This window comes from Antedon bifida, chromosome 9, assembly GCF_963402885.1.
Source record: "Antedon bifida chromosome 9, ecAntBifi1.1, whole genome shotgun sequence".
Classification (NCBI taxonomy): Eukaryota; Metazoa; Echinodermata; class Crinoidea; order Comatulida; family Antedonidae; genus Antedon; species Antedon bifida.
The window spans coordinates 8,862,257-8,884,981 of record NC_136234.1 but is presented as its reverse complement, the minus strand read 5'-3'; the positions used below and the strand labels follow the sequence as shown (position 1 = coordinate 8,884,981).

The following is a 22,725-nucleotide window of genomic DNA, read 5'->3' as shown; positions in this document are numbered from 1 at the left end:
GAGTTTATAACTTGATACAGAAACCATAATCCTGTTATCGATAAAATGAATATTAATTATTAATATTGGTAATGGTAACTAATAATAAATAAACTAATTTCCAACATTTAAAAAACCACAATTTGGAGAATAAAACCAAAACGGAAACAAAACAACTTTATTTATAAAAATCACACATACTTATTGGCACATGTAAAATAAATAAAAAAAAAAAATGTACTGGCATAACTGACGGCCGCAATAACTGGTGGCTGAAATGATCCCAAAAGAGTTATGTTGTCTAGTACTCGTTGTGTTAACATTAATAATGTCTTTTTCCTTTTCATATAGGCCTAGTGTCTGATGTGTTGATGGAGTAAATGTTCTTGGGCAGCTGGTTGCAGTTTTTCTCATTTTCTATGGCTATATTGTTCTTAGTTGATGTCATATTCTAAATATGTAATTTGTATTGTCATGACGTTGAAAATATTTAAATAACAATTGTCCATGTGGTTTTTAACATCTTTAGATTCATCAGAGATTCATCTGATGTCCAAATCCAGTAAAAGTATTGGATTATTTTATTGATGATTTGTTCTACTGTACAATCATGTAAGAATTAGAAATCTGCCCAGGTAGCAAGCCCATATGGGAACCATATGGGACCCATATGAGAGCATACATGGGTACCATATGGGTTTCCCATATGGGATTCCACTATTTTTGCACCCAAGAACCATGTGGGTCCCATATGGGAAGGCCCACATAGCCCATATATAACCCATATGGGGCCCATATTTCAAAGCATATGGGTATCATATTATGTTTCCCATATGGGATTCCACTATTTTTGCACCCAAGAACCATATGGGTCCCACATTGGAAGGCCCACATAGCCCATATATAACCACATGGGACCCATATCAGAAAAAAATATGGGTACCATATGGGATTCATCTTGTTTTGCACCCGATACCCATGTGTGTCCCATATTGAGTAGCCTATCCCATACAGAACCCACATGGGGCCCATATCCGAAGACTTTATGGGCAAATTATGTGTTGCCCATATGGGATTTTAACAGTTCAGTGTTGCACCCAAGCCCCATGTGGGTCCCATCTTGGTAAGCCCATTCCAAACAAAACCCATATGGGGCCCATATCTGAAAACAAATGGGTATCATAATTGGTTGCCAATATTGGATTCTTCTGGTTTTGCTCCCAGTACCCATGTGGGTCCCATCTTAGGAAGCCCATCCCATACAAAACCCACATGGGCCCCATATCCAGAAACGTATGGGAATTGCAATGGGCTATCGAAATGTAAAAGAATGCACAGATGCACATACAACTTACACATACAGGACAATTATAAATACTGTTATGAATTTATTATTTATAATTTGCGTGACAAAGGCTACTGGAAATAGCTGAAGTGAGTACTTGATGATTGGTTTATCGAAAGTTAAATTCTTTACAACAACAAAAATACTAAATGATCTATAAACAATGAAAAATTTGACAATGTTCAACATTAATCTGTAGCGTTTAAACTAAGCGTAGTAAAAGTTTATCTACGGGTTTTATTTCGGGCTTATCAAGCCTTCCATCGCGCCCCATTAGTACTTCTTTGCCTTCTACAAAATTGTCACTTTGTCATTTGTTGCCACAATATTTGATTTTGGGTTCCTGAAAAAAGAAACAAAAATGTAAACTCAATTATTTACGTATCTTAGATTGCTAAATTTGTAAACAAAACACTGTTGAGGACAGATTTATTTCGATCGATTATGATATTTTTAATAATGATTTAAAAAATAAATCTATTCCAAGATTTATTTATGTTACCCTCCTATTAACAAGTTAATATGTTTATATGTTAATATTGTTTTATTATTTTCTATAATTTAGAAAAACAATGTCCACCTTGCTTTTGAAAGAAGAAATAATTATGAAATTTGAATTATAGTATTATAAGTGTACGTGAATACGTTCCCTAATAATTGAAAGAAGACTAATATATAATGTGATTTAAACGCACTTACCGATGTTAGATTATACAGGCATCTTTCCAGTCCAATTGATTTTTGCTAGCTAGTACTACAATGTTATTTTACTGGCTATCTCGGCTACATAATTACGAGCCTATGATCTGAAAAACTTAAGATGATTTTTATATAATAATTATACACAAAACATGGACCTCTAACATTTTATAATCTGCTAGCCATGGCCTAGCCTGCTTCTTAAACATACATGCTGCACACATGCATTTAATGCCTAAAATAATATTGTAATTAAAAGCTTCCCATTGTTACATTACCGGCCGTATTATATAATAATAAATAGAGTATTCAACTTAATAACTTACCTTACATCTTGTTGCACTATAGTTTACTTTTGAAGACATAATTATGCTGTTGAGTCAATTTCATTTGACAGAACGCTGTAATGAATACTATGTGGTATAGTGTACTGTATTAAAAAGGTACAGTATTAAACTGATTTCAGGTTTGAGGTATTTCAAATGTGGGAGAACTTGACATTCAGGTCAGTTTATGTTCCATTGGCCAATGGCAATGGTCATTTTACTATGGTCATCATATTGGAATGTGCCTTAACAGTTAATGCTCAGCTAGGGAATACTGTACTTGCCTTTGAAAGTTGACCTCGGATTGTTTCATTGTCAAAGATTCCCAATGATTATACAGTACATGCCTATATAAAACATTATGAATGCATTGATTTTAGTACTTAGTTTGTTTTAATTCATATTGGTCGATAGGTATTGTATTGTTTAATACTGTGCCACCCAATCTTCAATACTTTTCATTCCCATACTTCAGTAATTTTATCTGTCTGTAATATTGAAATGTATATCTTAAATCTTTTCAGTACTGTTACACCGTCTTTATGGAAATGTTTACATATAGTAGGTTCATGTACGTTTTATACGTTTTTACGTTTTGTGGGTAACAAATAATGTATCAGGGCGTTTCTTATCCCATATGTGGCAATTGCATGCCCATATATTTTACAGATGAACCCCATGTATGTTGTGGGTGTACCAAAATGCATTTGTAATGGGAATACCCATATGTATTTGCCCATGCTTTTCGCTTACGAATCCCATATGGATCACAAATGGGCAACCCATTATGTATTTGCCCATATATTGTACAGATGGGCCCATGTAAGTTGTATATGGGCATACCCATATGTATCAGCCCAAGTTTATGGCATATGGGCCCCGTGTATTTTTTGTGTGGGCAAACCCATGTATTTGCCCATGCTTTTAGCTTATGAATCCCATATGGGTCACAAATGGGCAACCCATATGTACCTGCCCATCTATTGTATAGGTGGGCCCCATGTACGTTGTATATGGGCATACCCATATGTATCAGCCCATGTTTATGGCATGTGGGCCCCATGTATTGTGTGTGTGGGAAAACCCATATGTATTTGCCCATGCTTTTAGCTTACGATACCAATATGGGTAAAAAATGGGCGACCCATATGTACCAGCCCATAAATTGTATATATGGGCCCCATGTACATTGTATATGGGCATACCCATATGTATCAGCCCATGTTCATGGCATGTGGGCCCCATGTATTTTTTGTATGGGAAAACCCATATGTATTTGCCCATGCTTTTAACTTACAAATCCCATATGGGTCACAAATGGGCAACCCATATGTATCTGCCCATATATTATACAGATGGGCCCCATGTACATTGTATATGGGCATACCCATATGTAACAACCCAGGTTTATGTCATATGGGCCCCATGTATATTGGGTGTGGGCAAACCCATATGCATTTTCCCAGCTGTTTGGTTTATGAATCCCATATGTGTTAAAAATGGGCAAGCCCATATGTATCTGCCCATATTTTTTACAGATGGGCCCCATGTGGGTAAAATGTGGGCAGGTTATATGTGTGTTTTCCCACCTGGGCCCCATATGGGTTGAATATTCCATAGCCCACATAAACTTGCCCAGGTAATTTATATATGGGCCCCATATGGGCTTGCTACCTGGGTGGCTACTCGCTCAAAGCTGCTACAGTAATGTACTGTGTTAGGAATACTATTAATTGAATCTAACATACACTGGATAGTTCCTAATTTCAGTCTGTTACAGTATTAATTTTAAGAATTTTATTAAGGAACATACTACACTAATTGTGCTTCATATTTTCATATTCATACCGGTAATTTTTTTTTAAACATTTGACGTTTTTAACATGTATGAAATCTATCTCCAGCAGGATCAATTACAGGACAATTGTTCTTGTCTTATATGTGATGATTTTTATGTATAAATAAATGATCATAATGTAAAGAAAAATAAATTAGAAACATTGACATTCTAGCTGAAATACTTTGAAATATTTAATCACTGAATAACTTAATAAATTACACTTTAATATTATTGTGAACATTTCCAAATTGATCAGCTTGTAATATACCATGTACCGTCAATTCTAATAGTAACCCACACTCTAATAGTAACCCCCCTTCTAGTAGTAACCCAACTTATAAGTCAATCTATAATAATAACCCACTACTACTACTAGTAACCCATGGGGGAGGTTATTATTAGAGTCACAAAAACTATTGAAAAAATGACATTAAGACTGGTCGTTTATTATGCAGCAATATTTTGAAAATAAGGAGATAATGCATGTTGATCTCGGGAGGACTGAGTGTTTTTGAGTTTATAAAATAAAGTTCAAACAAATTTATTTATTCGTACTGTTTTATTATTTTTCTATGATTTGCTGACCGGAAAAGTTGGGGTGGGTTACTATTTTCAGGTGCCTTACTATTTTCAGGTGCCTAATTTAAGATTAGTAATAATAACCCACTACTCCAATAGGAATCCCCCTTTCCCCCCCCCCCCCCCCACTTCTAATAGTAACCCACCCTAAAAAACAAATCAAAAAATAATAACCCAGGGTTACAATTAGAAGATTTACGGAATCAATTAGTTTAAACTAATTAATACATGCTATAGACTATTGTAGCCCAAATATCAAATTACACTTTTAATATTGCAAACATTTCCAAATTGATCAACTTGTAGTATATAACCATGTATCAATTAGTTTAAACTAATTAATCCATGCTATAATCTATAGACTATTGTAGCCCAAATATCAAATTACACTATTATTTATAATAATAACAGCAACCGGGAATCCACAAAATGTTAGGATTCAGCCAAGTAGCCTTTTTTGCAATTAAAATCTCATTACACGGAATCTCTTCGATGTTATAGAACACACTTCTCGTAGGCGTGTTGAATATGCGTGTAATAGCGTGTTGTATAAACGCGCCCTTAGGTGCAACAGCCTGACAAATTGATATGGTAACACTATTAAAAACAATATCAATCAGAACGTTAACATACGTTATGTTATATCTATTTTCAAACCTTTTAAAATCAAAAACTCATCAGCATCATTTTTTCATTCTTAACTTTCATCCTTATAATTATCCAATTTTGAATTGAGAATCCAGGATTTGATGTCAACAATTTCGCTACCTCTTTCTTGCCTGCAAAATGAGAAAAACAAAAATGCAATTATTCTATCATCTCTTACAGATGTATTTGTCCTAAATTTGTCCTATTTTGATGTCACATAACAGCTATCCACTTGGAATCGAGAAATTGAATATTTGCAACCAACAACCGGCCCATATTTTATAACTACTGTAGTACTGTACTTGTTCAAAAATAACACTATATTGATCTCTTTCCCTTTAATGTTCAACAATATTCCAATTAAAATGCTTAAATACAGAAGTATAGGCCTACAGGTACATATGACAACCTCAGACATCCATCCTATATTAGACTGTGTTCCAGCCCGTAAATTTTGGCACATATGGCGTTTTATACGTATAATATAATACTCAGATTTACGCACTGGGGAAATATGTGAAGAAATCGATTTGCATGCCCGCAAATATCCGATAAGAATGACGTAGGTTATCATACCATATGTGCAAAATTATTTATCTTTACTATTTACGGGCTGGAACCCAGTCTAATCATATATATGCACTGCTCTTTAACCAATTGAATGCTCTTTGGCATGTGAAGAACGAACCTTTTTAAATATAAACTTACCTGTGAGATCGTCATGGTTGTATAGGTCATCTCCTATAGTAGTAAACAAAAACAATTTATAACATTAATATTTTATACATTTTCGTTCTTGATACATTGTACATTTGTGTTTTCAAATGTTTTGCTGCTAATATTGTAGTAGACTTACCTGATGTTGTGGCAATTTCTAGTTGTCCATAACTATCAGCATCATCTGCTGATAAACAACAATAAAATGTTAAGAATGTAATGTTTACGAAAATCTAATTTGTGTCTGATAAGTGCCATTTCCGGAAATCTACAGTTGCACAACTCTTAAACATTTCTTATGACACAGGGACAGATTGGAATGGAAAATGGGACATGGATTAATTAATTTTAACACTAAAAAAGAACTTCATAGAAAGAGTCAATCTTAATTTCACCTCACCTCAGCACCAGCTGGTATAGATTTTTATTAGTAATGTTTTATAAGCTTACCTGTGATGTTTTCTTCTTCTTTAAAAGTTTCATCTGCTGATCAATAATAAAAGAAAAGTTAACAATTTAATATATTCCTAATATCTATCTGTACATTAAGTACTTTGATTGCACTGATTGCATTGAAGAACTTAAGATCTACCATAAAATTTGTTTCCATGTTTAAAACAACAAATATATGGTCTTGATTTTATGGCACTCTGGAATTGTCTCTTCTATTAGCAAAAGAAGTATTCTCATTTTACATACTTTGTTTATAAACTATATTAAAGCTTACCTGTAAAAGTATTCATTTCTACTTCTAGGCTTCTGGGTTATCTCCTATAGAAAAACACAATAAAATAAGTTTTTCTTATTCTTCTTACCTGTACAAGTGTTGCCACTTGTTAATTTGACAAAATTTGCTGATTTTTCAATTACCTACTGGCAGAACAGGTAAGTAAAAGATATGTACTGTGTGGGTAATAAGCTGTACGGACTATATAAAGGGCAGGAAATATTTTGAGATAATCTAGGTTTTGGCGAGATTCTGGTTTTTAAGGTGTTTATGCTTTGTGAGAGTGAAGTTTGCATTGTACCAGCAACAATGCCTATTTTTTTTTTAAAAAGATGTGCCGTGTTTAAATCGTTTTCACCCGCAACTACAGCAATTGCATTATAATTCTTCAAGGTTGATATGTCCTTGGCTATTGGCTTGTCTTTAATTTGAGGCGATTTATACAGCCGATGAAATCAAATTTGAAAGTAGTCTGTAATTGGATTTTTATGGGAGTGTCGACTTGTAGGTACTTTTGGCTAGTCTTCAACATAAGTTGCTCTTAGAGTGGATACAATAGTCTACAATTGAAGATGCTTTTAAAATTGGGGTAGGGGAAGTATTAATAGAAGGTAGTGGGTTAAATAGAGGGAGACCTGCATTGAATATTTGAAATGGACTGTAGTCTTCAAAAAGAAGTTGCTCTTAGATTGGATACATCACTAGTCTACAATTGATGGTGATTTTTGAATTATAATGCAGTATTAAATAGAAGATGGATGGTTAATTAGAGAGAGAACTGCATTGACAATTTGAAAATGACTTATAATTAATTAAAAAATCACCAACCTTGGAATCCAGATGTTCTGCAATATCCGTTGTAAAATCTTCAATTAGATTAAACTGAACATTAAATTTCTCCAAAACTTTTACTGTTGATCTGCGATTGATATGTGGAAAACACCCTCAATGACAGAAAACTCTGTTGAGTTGATACCTTCTAGCGTGGATGAGTTGGAATAAACAATGCTGAATTCAAAGAAGTAACCACTTCCCGACAGATTGGCCCAGCCATGGATTATATCTACAGTGTTGTTGTTGACGAGCTCTGCATCAGATACTCCTGGGCATTTTCCATGGATGTGAAGAATGTCCCAGATTTTGCACAATTTCAGCCTGAAAAAATCAAAAAATCATTGAATAATTCCTTTTTTTCGTAGAATATTTGTATCAAACCTATGGTGTATTACCAAAGCTTGATAGCCTACAGTATATTGGAGTTTAGAAAGAATTGTGTTAAAACCTACACTGGTATCCAATATAGAGATGCAAGGCTGAACCTCAAATGGATGGTTCTCCATAGCATCAGCCTTAAACGTATACTCATTGTGCTTTGGAATTGATAGATGATTTCTACTCCTTGGTCACTAGATGCCTCTTCTTCAGCTTGCTTCTCAGAATACCTGTGAACCAATTAGTTATGTTGGTTTGTAATGATATAGGCATTATGGTTATGTTTGTTGCACGCCACACATGAGAATACAATTTAAGACTTTGGACAAGACGATACAAGCCAGTTCTATACTACAGTAACTCTACAGAAAACTCTACTTCAACTCATTACTTCTTAAAATGTGACTTACGTTTCATTGCCTGTACTTGGACCTCCTGTTGTATTTGTTGCTCTCACACCCCTTGTTGGGTCTTCAGCTGGGGGAGAAGGATCGGTCATTGCTAATAACCTCAACTTCAAGACTCTCGTACAAAGTACCGGTTTGTGCTGCATTAACAATTTCTGCTTGAAGGTTAACTAACTCATCATGTTCAAGGGTTGAATTGCCTGTAAGGAAAAAATATTAATTATTGTTTACATATTAAAAGAATAGGTAATTAAATAAAATTCAACTCATTTCTAAACATATGAAACTGAAAAAAGAAGAAATCTGGATAGATTATGTGATACTTTAATATGGTTAAAGAAAGCTATTTACTTATTATATATACCAAACTGGCAAGATTGTTAACAAGATCTTCTTCATAGAAAACATCAACAGGAGCCACACCAAAGTCAACCATTATAACCGGTGTAGTGATGATGTCAATTGGGTCACTACCACGTATAAGTATCCAAAGAGTCTGCCAATCGCGATCAAAATAGTTCTCGCCATAAATGCTGGAGTCAGGAGTTGGCATGAACTGATCGTTTGGATCTTCTGGAACCCATATTTCTCTTTCTATTAATGGCAATGATGTCGAAAGAGTTGACAATTTTAAATATCTTGGACTTACATTTGATTCACTTATGTCATGGAAACAGCATGTTGAACAAGTAGCTTCTAGAGTATCACAACGTATCGGTATTATTCGTAGATTAAGATATTATATTCCAAATTTTGCTTTAAGACTACTTGCTAATGCAATAGTATTACCTTGTTTTGATTACTGTAGTAATGTTTGGTCAAATTGTAACTTAGAACTTGTTAATCGTCTTCAAGTACTTCAAAATAGAGTAGCTAGAATCATTCTTTATGCTGATATGTACACCCCTATAACAGAATTGATGTCCTCACTAAAATGGAAGAGTGTCCATGACAGATGGGAAAATGATTTATTAATTATGCTATTTAAATGCCTACAGGGTTTAGCACCATCTTATTTAACAAATCTATTCAAATTTATGGACACTTTTCACACAAAAAATACAAGAAGTCAATCAACAAAAACTCTAAATGTTCCAGCATGGAACAATATTTATGGAAAGAGAATGTTTAACTATAGAGCATCAACCTTATGGAATAATCTTCCTGTACATATCCGTAAAAATTTTCGGTGAATGGACTGGTCTTGTTTCAAGAGTGCAACTTTAATAGGAGGAAAGATTTAGGGAAGAATCACAGTTTACAAAAGCTAAAATTCAACATTAAAGCAGACAACCAACCTTTATGTGGACATTTTTCATCATAAGGAATTTTAAGTCCACGTCTCGGATCTCTATCCCACTCGTATGGAGAATCAGGAATAACATAACCAGGCCGTGATCCTCCTAGAATTCCACCATCTTCATCTCTGATCATTGCTTTCTTAAATGCATCACAATCCATCTCCACGCAATCAGAAAGATTAACTTTACTGTTAAGATTAAATGAAAAGTGTAATGTATTGAACTTGATTAATATTACTTGCTACCAATTATTTAAACTTCCTTCACCTGTTACCATATATATTATGTTAACCCACTTCTATATAACCCTGGCTACTTAATGGTCACTAATGGCTAAAGTAGACCCTCTGCTTAGACCACTAAACATTCCACCTTGACAGATTAATTACCCATTACCGATATTGTTATTATAATATATAGTAAATGTAGAATAAAGAATAAACACTTCAGTGCTAGCTTTCAACTATAACAGAACTTGTCTCTCTCTCACTTATTTGTATTGTAAATCGGTACATTACACTACAGTGGCGACGAGAATGGCCCTTATTGGCAAAATTGAAGAATTTATTGAAGGAAGGGAAGATTGGTCACAGTTTGTTGAGCGTTTAGACTTTAGACTAGAGTCTGAGGAAGAAGAAGAACAACAGACAGAAGAAGAAGACTATATAAGGAAGTGCTTCCAGCATCTTTTATAGAAGACAATAACTACTATGTCCAGTAGTCATTAAGTTGATTAAGTTATGTCTTGATGTTTGATTTTAATTTTAAATGTAAATAGGTTGGGTAATCATCAGGAATAGTCCTGAACAGGGAGATGAGCGCCCCTGCCCACCGATGAGTTTCGGGATCCCTTTGACCCGGAGGGAGAGTACCCGTCAGGGTTACAGGTCCCAGGTTTTTAGTTGTTTTTAAAATTAATTAGTGTTCCATGACCTTCTCATCAAAATTAACGTCTCTCATAAAATTAAGAAAAGTTGTGCTATAATGTCAACATAATGTCAATGACGGCGAAATGTCCCCAATATTGGGGATAGCTATGAAAACAAATAAGTAAGTAAGTAACTTGTATTTCAAGGCAAAAGAAATTACTACAGAGGAGAAGAAACAAGCAACACTGTTAACAGTTATTGGCCCATCATCTTATAAGCTTTTACGAAATTTGGTTACACCAGAAAAACCCAAGGATAAAACATTCGATGAGCTGGTAACAGCTATGAATGGGCATCACAGTCCATGTGCCTAGTGAAATTGTACAGCGATACAAATTCAACTCACGCTTTCGACGTGATAATGAAACAGTGCCTGAATTTATGGCATCGCTTCGATCGATGGCAGAATTCTGTAACTTTGGAGCCTCGCTCAATACAATGTTACGAGATCATCTAGTTTTTGGCGTCCGTAATCACGGAATTTGGTCTTTTGGCAGAAAAAGCACTGACACTGGAAAAAGCTGTTGAAATTGCAACTAGCATCGAAACTGCAACAAGAAATGTAAGAGATCTGGCGCAGCCAACCTCTGCAGCTGCAGTTGAAAATGTAAACAAAATTGCTTACAAAAAGAAGTCAAAATTTACGGAATTGTTCAAAAAATGTCCAAAATTTCCACTTTTTAAACTTCAAGAATTATGCTATAATATTGCCATTTATGCACATATATTATGGTAACATCATCTTATAAAGCCATAGTAACTAGTTGTGTAAAAAAATAAAAAGGTCTAAATTTTGACATTTTTCGAAAAATTCACTGCGGGGGACCAAAGGAATTTTTTAGAAAAATTGCCAAATTTTCTTCTTTTTAAAATTCAATAAGTATGCTATAATATTGCAATTTATGCACATATATTGTGTTAACATCATCTTATGGAGACATAAAAACTAGTTAAGTCAAAAAATAAAAGGGTAAGTATTTGGCCATTTTTCGAAAATTTCACTGCTGGGGACCGAAAGAATTTTTCGAAAATTTGCAAATGTTCACTTTTTAATATCCAATAATTATGCTATTATATTGTCATTTATGTATATATATTGTGTTAACATCATCTTATAGAGCCATAGTAACTAGTTATGTAAACAAATAAAAGGGTCGAAATTTTGCCATTTTTCGAAAATTTCAATGCGGGGGAAAAAAGGAATTATTTCGAAAAATGGCAAAAAAATTCGATAATTATGCTATAATATTGCAATTTATGCACATATATTGTGTTAACATAATCTTATGAAGCCATAAAAACTAGTTATGTCAAATACAAATAAGAAGTCGAAACCATGTTTTCGCTGTGGAAAGAATAACCATTTGCCAGACAAATGTTATTTTAAGCAAACAACTTGCCATTATTGTAACAAGGTAGGACACATTCAATCTGTTTGTCTTAGCAAAAAGAAGGGGAAGCCCCAAACAGTTAAAAATGTTGTGGCAGATGAGCCAAGCGATGAACCAAGCAACATAGCTACAGAAATGTATGAAGAATTATTTGGAATAAAGACCACGTCTAGTCCTCCACCTATGAAAGTTAAGATACTGTTAGAGGGTTTGGATACTGAAATGGAAATTGACACAGGAGCCTCGGTATCAATAATGTCGCAGACGAAATTTAGGCAATTATGGCCTGAAAGAAAACTTGAACCTTCGTCAGTTAAGCTACGTACGTACACTGGACAAATAATGGATGTTTTGGGTAAAATTAATGCTGAAGTTACATACCAGAGTACTACTACAATATTACCGTTAACGATTGTGCGAACAGATGGACCTACCCTAATTGGTCGAGACTGGCTTCAGTTTATAAAGTTGGACTGGCAACAAATCAAGGTAATAAACCAATTAGATTTAAGTTCACTGCTTGGTAAATACCAAGAAATATTTAAAGATGAACTAGGTACCCTTAAGGGTACTGAAGCAAAAATGTATGTTGATAAAGAGACAATGCCAAAATTTTGCAAAGCCAGAAATGTTCCGTATGCTTTGCGACAGAAAGTAGATGACTAACTTGATCGCTTACAACGAGAAGGCATTATTGAACCTATACAGTTTTCAGACTGGGCTGCACCAATAGTTCCGGTACTTAAGGCAGATAAATCTACCATTAGGATCTGTGGTGACTACAAAATTACTGTAAATAAAGCAGCCAAAGTTGATCAGTATCCTTTGCCCCGAAGAAAAATTTACTAAATTGGACATATGTCACAAGCGTACCAACAATTACTCTTGGATAAAGATTCTCGAAAATATGTTGTAATCAACACTCAAAAGGGACTTTACAATATACACGGTTGCCGTTTGGAGTCTCTTCAGCACCAGCGATTTTCCAGCATGTCATGGAAGGACTATTACAAGGAGTTAAAGGTGTTACAGTATACCTGGACGATATATTAATTACAGGAAAGAATGACTTTGAGCATTTCGAAACTCTTGAAACCGTCCTAAAGCGACTGGCAGATGCTGGACTTCGTCTAAAAAAGAGTAAGTGTGTTTTTATGGTTAAATCTGTTGGTTATTTGGGACACCTGATCGACAAAGAGGGATTGCATCCCACAAACGCCAAAGTGAGAGCAATTAAAGATGCTCCAGCGTCTCAAAACTTGACAGAACTGAGAGCTTATTTGGGATTATTATCTTATTATGAAGTTTTTACCAAACTTATCCAACACACTTAATTGCTCTGTTATATGCCTTACTTCGTAAGGATAAAGCTTTGAACTGGACAAATTTAGAACAATCTACTTTTGATAAATCAAAGGAATTGCTACTTTCCTGCAGAGTACTTGCACATTATGATCCAAAAAAGGAAATAATATTATCGTGTGATGCATCTCAATATGGAATTGGGGCTGTGTTAGCACATCGACAAAGTGACGGTACAGGAAGACCAATCGCATTTGCATCTAGAACACTTGCAGAAGCGGAAAAAAAGTATTCGCAAATTGAGAAAGAAGGTTTGGCATGCGTTTTCGGGGTAACGCGATTTCAGTCTTACATTTATGGTAGACATTTCACATTGGTAACAGACCATAAGCCATTGCTGGGTCTTATTAATGAGGACAGACTTGTGCCCAGCCAAGCATCAGCTAGAATCCAACGTTGGGCACTGAAATTAGGTACATACAAATATACATTAAGATTCAAACTGACAAAGTCCCATGCCAATGCGGATGCCTTAAGCAGATTACCATTGCCAGGAAAACCAGAATCAATTCCACAACCTGCCGAAACTGTTCTATTGATGGAGCCAATGAACCAATCTCCAGTTTCCACAGCAGATATTAAAGGTTGGACGGTTAAAGATCCAACACTTTCTCGAGTTCTTTACTACATTGAAAAGGGTTGGCCCAATACTAATCCAAAAATTGAAAACTTGCAACCATATTGGATGGATCTGACAAAGAGAACTCTCTACACAAGATGGATGTATTTTGTGGGAAAATAGAATTGTTGTTCCACAGCCTGGTAGAAAACAGTTGCTACAAGCACTACATGACGGTCATACTGGAATTGTCAGAATGAAAAGTTTTGCTCGGGATTCGTTATGGTGGCCTAATATGGACAAAGACATATCAAAGCAGTGCGATACATGCCAATCCAATCAAACTTTACCACCTAAAGCACCATTGCACCCATGGAATTGGCCAAATAGACCATGGTCACGATTAAATATCGACTGTGCTGGACCATTTATTGGAAAAATGTTTTTAATACGATGCATACTCAAAATGGCTTGAGGTAATTCCGGTAAATTCCTCAACGACAAATACCACAGTGGATAAGCTCAGGCTTATATTTGCATCGCATGGATTGCCAGATAAAATAGTATCCGACAATGGAACATGTTTCACCAGTGATGAATTTCATACATTCGTAAAGCGAAATGGAATAAGACATTCTTTAACAGCCCCATATCACCCATCATCGAATGGTCTTGCGGAACGTGCTGTACGCACATTTAAAGAAACAATGAAACGTACGAAAGATGGATATATCGAAACAAAAGTCGCAAGATTCTTATGTTGTAATTTGTATGTTCTTGTTATCAGTTTCTTGTTTTTAGGACCCAAGTGGAAATAAGTTTTTAACTTTTCTTGGCATTCCTTGTAATCAAGGCCTGTTTTTTCCGTGCAATTGTTTTTCTATTTTCTATGTATTATATTTTATTGTTTTTTAACCTTGATTACCAAATAAAGTTAAAAAAAAAAACAATTCAAGATTCCTATTTAAATATAGAAATACACCTCATAGCACAACTGGCAAAACACCAGCAGAATTACTGAATGGCCGAAAATTGAAAACGCATTTTGATCTTTTACACCCTTATCAAGCAGATCGTGTTATCACTCAACTTGAAAAACAGAAATTAGCCCATGATCGTCATGCAAAGAACGCACTTTTGCAGAAGGAGAGTAGGTGTATATAAAGAACTTTAGAGGACAAAATCTGAAATGGTTACCCGGAACAATAATATTAAAATCCGGTCGCATCTCATTCAAGACAAAACTAGAAGATGGACGAGTTTGTCGTCGTCATGCCGACCATATCAGGAAGCGTTATAGGCCTGTTCAAACTCAGGATAAACAGCTTACAAACAAAGATGATCCTCCACAATTACCTCCAATGCTCATTAATCCAAATCTGAACAGTGGAAACATCACAATCGACTGTCGAAGCACAGTCTATTACTGCTCAGCGAAGAGTATACCTTACTCGCGATAGAAAACCGCCGGAAAGATATGGACATTTTTAATAACTGAAATATAGAAACTTTTATGGACATTATTACTGGACAATTTAAAATGTTGATCTTATGTTTTACTTTATACAGTGCATTATACCATATACATTTAAAGTGTTATTAAACCATAACTTAGTACAGTGCTGCTTTGATTCAATTATAAATAAATAGCTTAGAATTGTTTATAATAGAAGGGAGGGAATGTAATGTATTGAACTTGATTAATATTACTTGCTACCAATTATTTATACTTCCTTCACCTGTTACCATATATATTATGTTAACCCACTTCTATATAACCCTGGCTACTTAATGGTCACTAATGGCTAAAGTAGACCCCTCTGCTGAGACCACTAAACATTCCACCTTGACAGATTAATTACCCATTACCGATATTGTTATTATATATAGTAGATGTAGAATAAAGAATAAACACTTCAGTGCTAGCTTTCAACTATAACAGAACTTGTCTCTCTCTCACTTATTTGTATTGTAAATCGGTACATTACAAAAAGTATTGTAGGTAAGTGTACTAGGTTGATGAAAATAATGCAACTAGCAAGTAAGGATACACAATGATTTACATTTACGTAACTTGGATAAATGCAAGTGGTCCGTAGATATATAGGATAAATACTATTAGTACTTACCCTAAATTAGGTATATGTATGTAAACCCTGTTCTTGTCTCTGACTGTTACCTTCTTTGTACAGTACCTACAGCGGACATTGGGTGGATACCATCATCATTTGATGGATTGGTCATAGTAGCGTAATGATCTTTCTTACACGCAGTATCAAAATGAGCGAATGTGACATCTATTGATAAGAAAGAGCAAAATACCTTTATTTGTAAATAAATAAGTATGTTGAAATATATTCATTTGGTAAGTTTCACCAAAAATGTATTCCGATATTAAAGACATATTTTATGATAAAACAGTACTAAGGGACAACCTCAACATTACAGTGGTGATAACTTGGATACAATGGCAATTTTATGTTATCCAAATAAGCATTCAGCTTCATGTGTAAACAGTATGAGTATGCGTTTCCTGCAATAGAACTCAACTGGTTTGTCCAAGTAAGGACTAGGTTTGTCCAAGTAAGGACCAGATTATGTCATGCTTTTACATACCTTGCAATCTTGTGTTTCCAGCAATAGCTGGGTAATTATGTATACCATGAAATGGAAAAAATGGAGCACCATTATCACCAGACATGAAATTTGCCCTCACGTATCCAGCATTTCCATTGTCTGGACCACAAGGTGCACACTGTTTTGCACTTTGACCTGCATTCTCCGGTTGATTCTGAAATACTTACATGAAAATGTTAATGGGAAAATGTAATATTTTAATCAGAATTTATAAATTACGTGACTGATTACACAATGGAATGGCATTATCAGTACACGTTAAGAAAAAGAAGGTAGAAGAGTAAGAAAGTCCTTTGACAAATTTCCTTATGAAAGTCAAGTATGCATATATAATATCTATACATTGATTTTATTTGACAGAATGCAAAATATAGTTCCCCAAACTGACAAAATAATAACATTTGAAAAACAGAAATAAAATCTTTTAAAATGAATAATAAAAATGTTCATATTTATTGAAAATGTTTATATCTTTTTTTTGTGTCTTTTTTGGGTTTCCCACTTTTATTTCATCGTCATTAACATTGTTCCATTCATCATGATTTTTACATTTATACATTATCTAATCTAATTCATCATAATTGCTTAATTACAGTATTCAGTTTGTAACATGCTACAAATGTTTATATTCTTACTGAACCTACCTGTAACTCATCGCAATCAAAGAACAGGCTTGTACCAATTATAAACGATGACTACATTCTCACACATACTTATCAACAGCTTCATGACTAAGAGAAGATGGCCCAATGACAAATGGCATCACCCCAATGTTGTTGTCTAAAATCTAAAATGTAAGTTACTATATAAGGAAAAGAGAAGTATTTTGGTATTGCTTACCTGCTCCAACTGTGTGGTGAATTACATTATCCTGAATTGCATCCAGATAGCAGGACTGAAGCCATTATGAAATGTATATTCACGTACAAACGATGGACTTTCTACAGTAACTTCTCCAATATCCAAGAAAGCAACTGAATAATGTGGCTCATAATAATCTGAAACAAATAAATAAGTGTCACTATCGAATGAATAAGTACCAGACAAAAACCTCAGGGAAAAAAAAGTTACAATTACAGAACTAACACTTTCCAATGTAAGAATGTTCCTTTATAGAAGTATTTTAACACAACCTGTGTTATTATAATGTATTATTCTGGTCCTCAAGCTTTACTGGAAACTGAGGAAATTCGGATTAGGCCCTCCACGGACCCTCGACAGCCAGCAGTGCAGCGCCTACCAGATCAGCACACCGGGAGACAATCCCCTACTTTTTTCAAACAGTGTACCACGTTCTTTAATGTGCACTGTTAAGTACACAGGACCAACGGCTTTACATCTCATCCGAAGAATAAGGCAATGAGAGTAAAGCATCCTGCCTAAGGAACCATGGTGGTCTATTTATAATTATTTTCTCTCAATCTAATAACAATCATTGCCATGATTCAATAAATTGTTTATTAATTAAAAATATAAAAATCATCACCATTAATGACCAGAAATAATGAGTGATAGAGCTGATAATGTTTTCCCAACGATTATATAATCTTAAGTTTCCAAAGAAGGAAAGAAGGCAAATAAAGAGAATGCTAGAAGTTTGGACTGGCAAACAGTTTAGTGTACACATAAACAGTAGTTACTGGCACTGTATACTTCAACACAAAGAATAATTATTCTAAATATTTATTTCTTAGGCTTAATACTTACAATAGTTGATTAGATCCACTGCTAGCACTCTTCTTCCTTAGATTCATTCGCATAGTCTGACATTTTAACTTAAGGTACCTTCTCTGTGGGTGCTCAAATGAAAACTGTCAATGGATGTCAAAGGTTGAAAAAGCAATGCGTTGCTCAATTTCTAAACAATGACCCTGTTGTACACACATTTGACTGGATATTTGTTTAATTAATGTACAGTATGTATATGCATGTATGAACATGCTCGCCTGCATCTTAAATTGAGAGGATCTGTGTGTGTAGCATCCAATAAGAATTTAGTGAAGTTCGAGAAGCTGGGAAGAGCAACCCTGTGTTGATCTGGGCCTCCGTGGATAAATTGAACTTATTATACCTATTCATGGTAACAGTAACGTTTGTTGCTCTTAGAGTGGATACGGTAGTCTACAATTGAAGATGCTTTTAAAATTGGGGTAGGGGGAAGTATTAATAGAAGGTAGTGGGTTAAATAGAGGGAGACCTGCATTGAAAATTTGAAATGGACTGTAGTCTTCAAAAAGAAGTTGCTCTTAGATTGGATACACTAGTCTACAATTGATGGTGATTTTAGAATTATAATGCAGTATTAAATAGAAGATGGATGGTTAATTAGAGAGAAAAACTGCATTGACAATTTGAAAATGACTTATAATTAATTAAAAAATCACCAACCTTGGAATCCAGATGTTCTGCAATATCCATTGTAAAATCTTCAATTAGATTAAACTGAACATCAAATTTCTCAACAACTTTTAGTGTTGATCTGCGATTGATATGTGGAAAACACCCTCAATGACAGAAAACTCTGTTGAGTTGATACCTTCTAGCGTGGATGAGTTGGAATAAACAATGCTGAATTTAAAGAAGTAACCACTTCCTGACAGATTAATGGCAAGATCAGTGAAGTTGGCCCAGCCATGGATTATATCTACAGTGTTGTTGCTGACAAGCTCTGCATCAGATACTCCTGGGCATTTTCCATGGATGTAAAAATCATTGAATAATTCCTTTTTTTTCGTAGAATATTTGTATCAAACCTATGGTGTATTACCACAGCTTGATAGCCTATATTGGAGTTTAGAAAGAATTGTGTTAAATCTACACTGGTATCCAATATAGAGATGCAAGGTTGAATCTCAAATAGCATCAGCCGTTGTAAACGTATACTCATTGTGCTTGAGAATTGATAGATGATTTCTACTCCTGGGTCACTAGATGCCTCTTCTTCAGCTTGCTTCTCAGAATACCTGTGAACCAATTAGTTATGTTGTTTTGTAATGATATAGGCATTATGGTTATGTTCGTTACAAGCCACACATGAGAATACAATTTAAGACTTTGGACAAGACGATACAAGCCAGTTCTTTACAACAGTAACTCTACAGAAAACTCTACTTCAACTCATTACTTCTTAAATGTGACTTACGTTTTATTGCCTGTACTTGGACCTCCTGTTGTATTTGTTGCTCTCACACCCCTTGTTGGGTCTTCGGCTGGGGGAGAAGGATCGGTCATTGCTAATAACCTCAACTTCAAGACTCTCGTACAAAGTACCGGTTTGTGCTGCATTAACAATTTCTGCTTGAAGGTTAACTAACTCATCATGTTCTAGGGTTGAATTGCCTGTAAGGAAGAAATGTTAATTATTGTTTAGATATTAAAAGAATAGGCAATGAAATAAAATTCAACTCATTTCTAAACATATAAAACTGAAAAAAGAAGAAATCTGGATAGATTATGTGATACTTTAATATGGTTAAAGAAAGCTATTTACTTACTGTATTATATATACCAAACTGGCAAGATTGTTAACAAGATCTTCTTCATAGAAGTCATCAACATCAACAGAAGCCACACCAACGTCAACCATTATAACCGGTGTAGTGATGATGTCAATTGGGTCACTACCACGTATAAGTATCCAAAGAGTCTGCCAATCGCGATCAAAATAGTTCTCGCCATAAATGCTGGAGTCATGAACTGATCGTCTGGTCTATTTGGATCTTCTGGAACCCATATGAACATATCTCCATCCAGCTGCCTGTTATTTGGCATGACATAGTGACCTTGATGGTACACATCTAAGCGTTGAGGATTGGTATACCAGATGCCGACAACTATTTTCTGATCTGGAGCTGTGTTCAGGAAATGAAGTCATAACGTTTGAGGATTCGTTGAACTCTCATAAACATCTCATAAGTCTCTCCAATTGCAACGATAGACATAAATGTGCTGATGCGCTCTTGACATGTGTACCCATGACACCAGCCGTGATCTTGTGGTCCATTGATCAAATCAACATAACCGTTAGACACAATGACGATTGGTGAAGACGTCGTAATTCTTGTGTCAGGATCAAGACTTTCAATAATCAACATAGCGTAATCGTAGTCATAGCATTCAAAAGCCTGCCAAGATTCATGCCATATGCAGTCTTCTGTACCAATGATACCTTAATGAAAAGAGCAGATTAGATAAAAGATTTTACTACCATTGATGTCTGTAACCATCATGTTTGAAATTCTATAATCCTATAATTCTAAGTCCACGTCTCGGATCTCTGTCCCACTCGTATGCAGAATCAGGAATAACATAACCAGGCCGTGATCCTACTAGAATTCCACCATCTTCGTCTCTGATCATTGCATTCTTAAATGCATCACAATCCATCTCCACGCACTCAGAAGGATTAAAGACCCCTTCCCTTCAATTTGTGACGTTTTGTAAAAATAATACATATATATTACTTTAAAAACATTAAACAAGGTCATTCCTTGTCTTAAATGTACGTTTTATGGTAAATTATGATAAAAAGTGAGAAACAATGCACTACCTATGTAGCTCGCGGCGAATGACCTCTCGTGGGCAGTCTTTAGGTCTAGCCTAGCTAGGCTGAGTTTTGTAGGCCTAGCCGGTAAACATCGGTAACGTACGAATATCGTATGCTAGTTATATACCTAGCCTGACGTTGTATAGTTGCTGCATTAATTGTCTTTCTATATTTGCCAGACTCCGTTGATACAAAATGGGGAAAACCTGGTACTTTCGGTGAAAATTTATGAGTCTTCCATTTGTTTTGGCCTCACGATCAATCAAAAAGTGGGTGAATTACAGAAGAAAAACAAAAATATCAATCCGCACGCAATGCATTTTGGGATTTATAGCGGGCCGCTAAAATTACTAGAATCAACTTATTTTTCACATTTTTAACCATTTAAAGACAAAAAAGTTACCATATAATATTTATTTTTACATTAATTGTAGTTTGTGACCTTAAATTAGATCTAAAAAACGTAGGGAAGGGGGTCTTTTTAACTTTACTGTAGTGTTAAGATTAAATGAAAAGTATTGTAGGTACAGAAAGTGTACTAGGTTGATGAAAATAATGCAATTAGCAAGTAAAGATACACAATGATTTACAATAACGTAACTTGGATAAATGCAAGCGGTCCGTAGATATATAGGATAAATACTATTAGTACTTACCCTAAATTAGGTATATGTATGTAAACCCTGTTCTTGTCTCTGACTGCTACCTTCTTTGTACCTATAAGCATTCAGCTTCATGTGTAAACAGTATGAGTATGCGTTTCCTGCAATAGAACTCAAACAATGGCAGTTGTTGGTTTGTCGAAGTAAGGACTAGGTTTGTCCAAGTAAGGACCAGATTATGTCATGCTTTTACATACCTTGCAATCTTGTGCTTCCAGCAATAGCTGGGTAATTATGTATACCATGAAATTGAAAAAATTGAGCACCATTACATGAAATTTGCCCACACGAATCCAGCATTTCCATTCTCTGGACGAGGTGCACGCTGTTTTGCACTTTGACCTGCATTCTCCGGTTGATTCTGAAATATTTACATGAAAATGTTAATGGAAAAATGTAATATTTTAATCAGAATTTATAAATTACGTAACTGATTACACAATGGAATGGCATTATCAGTACACGTTAAGAAAAAGGAGGTAGAAGAGTAAGAAAGTCCTTTGACAAATTTCCTTTCGAGTGAAAGTCAAGTATGCATATACTGTATAATAAATATACATTGATTTTATTTGACAGAATGCAAAATAGAGTTCCCCAAAATGAAAATATAATAAAAATTGAAATACAGAAAAAAAAAAAACATCTTTTAAAATGAATAATAAAAATGTTCATATTTATTGAAACTGTTTATATCTTTTTTTTTTTTTTTTTTGGTTTCCCACTTTTATTTCATCGTCATTAACATTGTTTCATTCATTATGATTTTTACATATATACAGTATTCGGTTTGTAACATGCTATTTAATGTTAAATCTTACTGAACCTACCTGTAACTCATCGCAATCAAAGAACAGGCTTG

At 34.8% G+C, this 22,725-nt stretch overlaps 1 protein-coding gene and 1 long non-coding RNA gene across 2 annotated transcripts; both read right to left on the bottom strand.

The window, feature by feature from the left end:
• Positions 1–1,580: 1,580 nt before the first annotated feature.
• Positions 1,581–2,803, bottom strand: LOC144852280 (uncharacterized). Its single transcript, XR_013614282.1, has 3 exons — positions 2,350–2,803; positions 2,024–2,130; positions 1,581–1,667 (listed from the first exon to the last, which is right to left on the bottom strand). It is a non-coding gene; the product is annotated as an uncharacterized LOC144852280 (long non-coding RNA).
• A 4,965-nt stretch (positions 2,804–7,768) lies between these two features.
• LOC144852411 (uncharacterized) lies at positions 7,769–8,571 on the bottom strand. Its single transcript, XM_078710196.1, has 3 exons — positions 8,483–8,571; positions 8,147–8,302; positions 7,769–8,015 (listed from the first exon to the last, which is right to left on the bottom strand). Exons 1-3 carry the CDS (start codon positions 8,569–8,571, stop codon positions 7,769–7,771), a joined length of 492 nt encoding a protein of 163 aa, XP_078566322.1.
• Positions 8,572–22,725: the final 14,154 nt, after the last annotated feature.

Excerpts from the sequence above, each read along its gene's own strand:
- LOC144852411 (XM_078710196.1), bottom strand. The coding sequence starts at position 8,571 with ATGACCGATCCTTCTCCCCCAGCTGAAGACCCAACAAGGGGTGTGAGA. Across the intron at positions 8,303-8,482 it reads CCAAGTACAGGCAATGAAAC|GTATTCTGAGAAGCAAGCTG; the intron begins GTAAGTCACATT and ends ATTGGTTCACAG. Across the intron at positions 8,016-8,146 it reads TCTCTATATTGGATACCAGT|GCTGAAATTGTGCAAAATCT; the intron begins GTAGGTTTTAAC and ends TGATTTTTTCAG.